Raw genomic sequence first — 7,171 nt, 5'->3', positions numbered from 1 at the left:
AGTTTCTCAAAAAGAAAAAAAAAATCACTCTGCTCGGTAAGCCCTACACCTAATATCGAACCCGTCCTATCTCCCAGGACTGGAACAGCGTCTCCATCTTGGGCTCAGCAAACGGTGACCCAATATCTCACCCGTCCGTCCGTGGAGAATCACGCAGCGACACCAACAACTTGGACTCAGCCAACGGTGCCAATACGTCTAACCTCGTTGCTGTGTTTTTTCTCAAAAAATTAAAATCAGTGTGTGCACCAATGTGAATATCATACGGAAACCAAATTCAAAGAAAACTTGGTGGAATCCATGTTTGAAAGTTAAAAAAAAACTGAAAAGTTATGGGGTGATTAGATGATGATGTTCTATTGTAGCGGGGGGCGAGGCTCGAGTCCATTCTCATCTGATGACACGAAAACCCTGAAGAGTAAACAGGTTACTGAGCAGTCGGTCCACACTTCCCACATCATCCAACTCGCAAGCAGTAGCATACAACCCACTAACCCAGCTTAGCCGTTAGCCCAGGCAAAACGAAACTACAAGTTGGAGCATCATCGCTCCAAGGATACGAGACATCAGTCAGCAAAACATAATGCTATCAAGATTACAAAAAGAAGCTGTGACCGTAAATTTCCAAACACTGTCAAAACTTCCGCACCTCCAACGGAGCAACTGCCACACAAATATGGGTAAAATAGAAGCATCGATCATATCTATGTTTTTACACCACCGCCATGTTGCAACGTCACCCGACTGATCTCACCTGTTCGCCTCCACCTCATAGCTTTCCAACCTCGACTTGCCAGGCAGCACGTTGCCATTCTCCACTCCGGCAGTCCCCATTGCCAACAAAATTCGTCCTCTCAAGTGTCCATGACAAACTGGCTAAACAATTATTGTACTGGTTTTGCTGTGGATCATATAGGTCACCTATTTCCAATTTTACAACAGTGCTACATCTGCGGCTCAAACCAGTTCAAACACGGCGATATGAACTAATCTCACAAAGATCAACAGTAATAGTACGGACCCGCTTCAACTTGCCTCCACTTCCTTCTCTGCGTGTTCTTCCTTTGGCAACTCCTGCACTGTAGCCATATTAATCAATTCACTCTCTACTACTGAGCTGGTAGCAGATATCACATCAGCAGGAGCAACTGGGGTCGATGGGCCTGAGTTGGAGCCTGAGTATTGCCCCATCGAGTTATTTGATGTGTTTAGAGCATGACAATGTGGGCAATAGTATGTAATGTGTGGGTAATCTTCCTTCCGGGCCAAGCCTGCACATTAGTAAGTTGGGTAGGTCATGCGTCCATTCTTCCCAAGGAAATACTCCCTCTGCCTCAAAATATAAGACTTTTTTTTACACTATCTAGTGTCAAAAAACATCTTAAATATTGAGACAGAGGGAGTAGCTAAAAGGGTCAGAGAGTTTTGTTTCTCATACATACCATTATGCATATGGCAATTGCCACAGATCAAAGCGTACGACTGTGATGGGTCCTCCCCAACAAGTAAGGCAGCGATTTTTGCAATCCATCCACCATCACTTGCCCCAGAACCTTGATAATGTTCTACAACCCTTGTAGGCTGTACGTTTTCCAGGCCAGCATTAAGAGCTGGGCTGGATTCAACACCTTGTGCCGAAGTATGAGCAGCTGTAGTGCTACCAGTCCTGCTGCCTCTTGCATTGGGCTGCTTCCTGTTTCTCAGCCCATCTGATGGCAATATCTCAGCATTGTTGCTCATAACCACTGCTGCATCATAATTTGGTTCTTCCCCAAGATGTACTCTTAAGCCAGAATCCGCCCCCAGCTTAGATGCCAAAACCGAAGCTGCAGCAGCTTTTGCAGCTGGATCAAGATCATATTTCTGCACATGTTCAAGATGGGATACACTTTGTCATCATTTAGTACTGTTGTGTGAATGCCATGATAAAATTCTATCCGAAGTAATGAACTCAATTGCTTGACCAATGACCGCTTACCTGGATAAGTTGTTGGGTAAGGTAATAATTCGTCCGTTCTTTCAGTTCATCAATCTTGGCTTTCCTTTCAGCTCTCAACTTTTCAAGTGTCTTCTCATCTTTCCGTTCAACTGTGAACACAGGGAAGTAATTCAATGATACTAACAAGGTGTACTGATAAGATGATAAATCATATAGGTTAGTACTGGACAAGATTAACATATTAATACATATCACAAGACAACATTAGTGCCAAGATCCTTCCTAGCAAAAAGAACGTTGTCCTTTTGTCATTTGTGTATCAGAACAAGCATGCAAATTTAGACATGAGAAGATTCAAATCTCCAACACTTAACATGTCAAGCAATCATGCAACTATCAATATTTGTTGTGACACAGCAGTTATGCCAAATAGAGTGTTAATAATTTGCCAAATACTCCCTCAAGTTCACAAATAAAAGATGTTTTGGATATTTCAATATGGACTACATACGGACTGAAATGAGTGAACAAACACACTAAAATGTGTCTACATACATCCGATTCACAAAAAAAGATAGAACATCTTATATTTGTGAACGGAGGGAGTATATCTTCTGTACGAAATATGAAAGATGATTAACGTGCAAGACTTCAATAGAATTGGCAATAAAGACAACCGATAATCCCTGCTTCCATCTTCACTTCCTAAGATTGCTTTCGGCTAAAATTAATCACACCATATTTCTATTCGGATAAATAGGATCCAGGGGGACAACAACCACTTTCATGGAGATATTATTTACACTTATATAAGTCCCAAGCAATTCAATACACACTGACTGCCATCAAATTTCAGAATGACAAAAGAAAAGAATAAACAAAACAGCATTCCAGCTAAAATGCAAAGTTCGCATTATAAAGCATAAACATAAGTTCTGTAAGACAAGCTACATATTACAACCTCTGAAGTCAAACCCCACAACAATCCTTTTGCTAGAAGCATAACCATTTTAGGAAGATAGGTAAAACTAAAGGAAATCTATCACCTCTGATAAGATTGCACACAAGTGAAAGTAAAAAGACTTGCATGAGTCAAACTAGAAGCACCACAACTAAAATATGTGCAAAGAAGTGAAAATGCTGTGTGTGCCAGTGCATACATATATTGTAAACTGTTTTGTATTGCATACTTATCAGAAATGAGAAGAATGGAAATTAGTTTAATTATTTTAATTCAAGCCAGAAACTTAAAAATATAGTTCACACCGACATCCGTGGACAAGTACAATAGTGTGCCAGACTACGACATACTGTTGATCTGCACCCAAAGAAAACATAGTGGTCTATACTTCACAATATTAAAGCCAAAGATATAGTTTACAGAAGTCACATTCGACACATAATCATATAAACATGACAGGATGACAGCAGCAATGCAGGACTAACTAAGAATAATTAAAAAAATTGCAAAAATAGTTCAAATATGAGGATCACTAATTATGAATTCTGACAGGGGTTTCAAGTACTTACGCATCCTTGTGAAGTTTACAACTGCTGAATATACCACAGACGATATGGCAGGCAAAACAAACATAGGCAGCACTCGAATTGCCCTCATTTGCCAAGTGAGATCTTCGTCTCTTGTCATCATGATAGCATAACCAACAGCCACAGCCTGAGAAAAGGACCTAACTATTAAGAACGCAGAAATTGCTTGCTGGATATTTAGTACAAAAATAGCCATTACTGGTCTTAGATAACTGTAATTCATAGAAGTGCAGAACTCAATAATTCACATAACTAGAGGAGCGCAGAGGCAAACTGTGAATCCCCAAAACAGACTCTCACCACAGCTTAAGAGGAAACCAGTGTTTCCTTTTCAGCAGATACTCAAAAAAAAAAAAACCGTCTCGGCAATCCTACTTACTGTTGTTCTAATGAAACCTCAAATACAACAAACTGCAACTAGATTATAAATAATGTTCCTGCAAATACACAGATTGCGCAGCATTATGCATTGACAATCTAAGCATATAATTAAACATACATTAATTTCTACTTTGAAAATAGTAGCACACAACTGAACATTTTGGGCAAGTGTACAAAAGGCTTGCATAAACTTCTCAAATTCACAGTAATAAACTACAAAAGGAAAGGAATCCACAAATAGCATTGACTTGTGAACATGAATATCTGAGAGAACAATCATAGCCAAAATCTGTGCATCTATTCCCAGTGAGAAGATCTACTCTAGAATCTAAGACCAGAAACGCAGTGTATCCGCCCATGTGGCCAACTGGCCATGTCTAATCACCATGGATGATCCTGAACTATGCAAGCACTCTGTCTACTTCGTTCCAATAAAGCTGGTTCGCTTTTAACCTCCGGGGAAAATATAACACCACAATCGCATGTTCCGAATCTCGCACACGACCGCGTACGCGCACGCACAGAAACACGGAAAGAAACAACTCCCAACGTTCGACTGAGAAAACATTGAGACAGCCAAATCTCCGAGCGTGAACAAATGGAATCGCCGCGAATCCAAACCTAGGCGCATCCGCAGCCGCTGGACCAGACCATGATCATCTCAGATAGCATACATACGCGTAGTAAATTCGAGAAGGAACAAAGAGCGGGATGGTTAGGGGATTCGGCGACCTCGGCGATGACGGAGAGGACGATGATGTTGCGGACGGTGCGGCGGGAGAACTGGGTCCGGCGGCGCATCCGCGCGTGGACGGCGGCCTCCTCCTTGGACAGGTACTGCAGGCGCTTCTCGTAGTCCTCGCGGCCGCCGAAGAGGCCGCGCCACATCCTCCCCAGCACCCCTCCCCCCGCCTTCTTCTTCTCCCCCTCCTCCTTCCCCTTGCCCTTGGCCTCCACCGGCTCGCCTGCTCCGTCCGCCGGCGTGGAAGCCATTGCCGGGGCTGGCGGATCTGCGCGCCGCGGGATCCGATGGGGTGGTGGTGGTGGTGGGACGCCACGCGACGGTGGCCTGGCCTCCGCGCTGCCTCCTTGCTGGCTCTCGAGAGAACTCCCAGCACTACTTTTTGGTGATTCGGCGTCCAGGTGGGGGTGGTGGGGGGAGGAGAGAAATGAGGACGATGGAACGCACGCGTCCGACCACAGAAGCAATGGAACGAAGTCGTACTGTGCCGTATGCCCGTTACGCGTTCGTCCGGGCCTGCGAAATCAATCAACGGTTGTGGTCGATTACAACCAGACCACGAAAGCACCGAATTCCGCTGCTTTCGGGGCGAGTTTCATCGCGTAGAGAAAGCGATCGGGAAGCAAAGTTGTGTATCTTTCGGTGGCTTGGCAAAGAGGCAGGGGGGTGTGCTGCCTTGGGTTCGGGGGCATTGGCAAAGAGCCAGTCAACACGCACGGCACAAACTCGCAAAGAAGGCAGGCACCTGCTCCGATCTACCGGCACCGGACTGGGATTTGGAGGCTTTCCCCACGCGTCGTCCATCATGCCTCCATGTGGCCCCATCGATGTTGCCGGCGCATTAAAGAAACCAGCCACGGACTGCTCGGAGATCCAACTGGCACTACACCATGATCCGTGTGCGAGTAGGGTTTCTACACATGTTGAGTTGTTGGACATCTCATTTGGTAGATGAAAAGTTTTTTTCAAAATGTAGTACAAATGAATTCTATGGAAAAAACCTAAGGATTTCAATCCTATAAATCAAACGACTATCATAGGAAAAAAATTCTAAGGACCCAAATCCTATAAAAATCCTATTATGAAATTCCTTTGTATCAAAGAAGCCCTCAAACTTCTTTATAAAATTCCTTTGTTTTCTTGTGTTATCAAACACTTTCAAATCTCATATGATATAAGAGGACATGACATTCTATGCCTACACTTTTCATGTTCCTGTATTTTGAAAGGGTCCAAATAACGCCCACACGTGTAAGCGTTAAGGGTCTGGTCACACATTTCGTGTGGTATCTAAAGAACCACTCCACACGTCTACATGTGGGCAAAATAAGTAATGCCCACAAGCCTGGTCTTTTGTCTCGCGGTCCTTCTCACACGCCTACGTGTGGGCAAAATAGATAACGCCCACACGCCCGTACTCACGGTCCCGCACGCTCTGCGTGACATCCCCGCAGTTGTCATGGTCTGGACCCTCATCCATGTTCGTTTAACTGCAGTTGTCATGTTGCTGAACTACAGTTGCCTGACAACTACAGTTGCCACGGTTGCTCAACTGCAGTTGCCATCTCAGGTCAAGTGCCAGATGCCATTTTTGGACAACTGCAGTTGTTGCCATGTATGGCCTGGTCTACTATGATTGCCATGATTTGAAAGTTTTAGAAATTGCCACCTACTAACACTAGGCAGTTGCCATATAGCACTACAAAAAAGGCATGGCAAAAAACACACGTTCGGGTAAAGAGAGAGTTGACATCTGCTTACAAGCATGCTAGGGAAGTTGCCATGTATCCTGCAAAACACATAGCAACTCGGGTAAAGAGAGAGTTGCCATCTGCTTACAAGCACGCTAAGGCAGTTGCCATGTACCCTGCAAAACACATGGCAACTGACAGCTTTGAGTGTGGGAGAGGAGACAGGCGTGTGGGCGAACTGATAAACGCCCACACACCAGCCCTTCTGCGTGCGTGAAAATTGACGTGTGTGCGAACTGCTAAACGACCACACACCAGCCCCTCCGCATGCGTGAAAATTGGCGTGTGGGCGAACTGCTAAACGCCCACACACCAGCCCCTCCGCGTGGTGAAGCGGACGTGTGGGCGACCGGATAAATGCCCACACACCAGCCCAGTCCTACGTGGCATAAAAAATCTGGCAAAACATGCCAAGATCCGTGCAAACACAAACGGATGTTGGTCCATACGTGTGGGCAAGATGCAAACGCCCATACGTGTAGACGTTAGTATTTCCGTTTTGAAAATCCTGCGAATCAAAAAGGCCCTGAGAAAAATCTTAGGTTATTCATTTGTCATGGCCTAAACGTCATTTCCATTTGGAGGTATGTGGCAGCTCGAAGGACTCGCGAAATGGCATTACGACATCTCCAGTTCAAACCTCTCGCATCTGTCCGGACCATACTGTCCAACCACAGAAGCCATCCAACACGAACTTGTATCGGTCTGTGGCGTGGTCCAGGCGCGTTTTCTCCTGCAAACCATAGATAATCGTGGGGAAGGTTTGCGGGAGTCCGGACCGCTGGCACCCCCGCTTCTGACCGCCCTGGC

General features: G+C 45.0%; 1 protein-coding gene across 1 annotated transcript; it reads right to left on the bottom strand.

Annotated features, from left to right (window-relative positions):
* Nucleotides 1-412: 412 nt before the first annotated feature.
* On the bottom strand, nucleotides 413-5,231 carry LOC123144889 (uncharacterized protein At2g24330). The gene is made up of 5 exons (XM_044564140.1): nucleotides 4,601-5,231; nucleotides 3,470-3,614; nucleotides 1,979-2,088; nucleotides 1,443-1,863; nucleotides 413-1,271 (listed from the first exon to the last, which is right to left on the bottom strand). Exons 1-5 carry the CDS (start codon nucleotides 4,859-4,861, stop codon nucleotides 1,027-1,029), a joined length of 1,182 nt encoding a protein of 393 aa, XP_044420075.1. The 5' UTR covers nucleotides 4,862-5,231; the 3' UTR covers nucleotides 413-1,026.
* Between the last annotated feature and the right edge of the window lie 1,940 nt (nucleotides 5,232-7,171).

This window comes from Triticum aestivum, chromosome 6D, assembly GCF_018294505.1.
Source record: "Triticum aestivum cultivar Chinese Spring chromosome 6D, IWGSC CS RefSeq v2.1, whole genome shotgun sequence".
Taxonomy (NCBI): Eukaryota; Viridiplantae; Streptophyta; class Magnoliopsida; order Poales; family Poaceae; genus Triticum; species Triticum aestivum.
The sequence above is the reverse complement of the archived record's forward strand: the minus strand, read 5'-3'. Positions and strand labels throughout refer to the sequence as shown.

What these genes read in the sequence shown, in the direction of transcription:
- LOC123144889 (XM_044564140.1), bottom strand. Translation starts at nt 4,861, where the DNA reads ATGGCTTCCACGCCGGCGGACGGAGCAGGCGAGCCGGTGGAGGCCAAG. An exon ending in TGTAAACTTCACAAGGATGC is followed by an intron (nt 2,089 to 3,469) that starts GTAAGTACTTGA and finishes CTGTGTTCACAG; the next exon opens with TTGAACGGAAAGATGAGAAG. An exon ending in TTACCCAACAACTTATCCAG is followed by an intron (nt 1,864 to 1,978) that starts GTAAGCGGTCAT and finishes GAACATGTGCAG; the next exon opens with AAATATGATCTTGATCCAGC.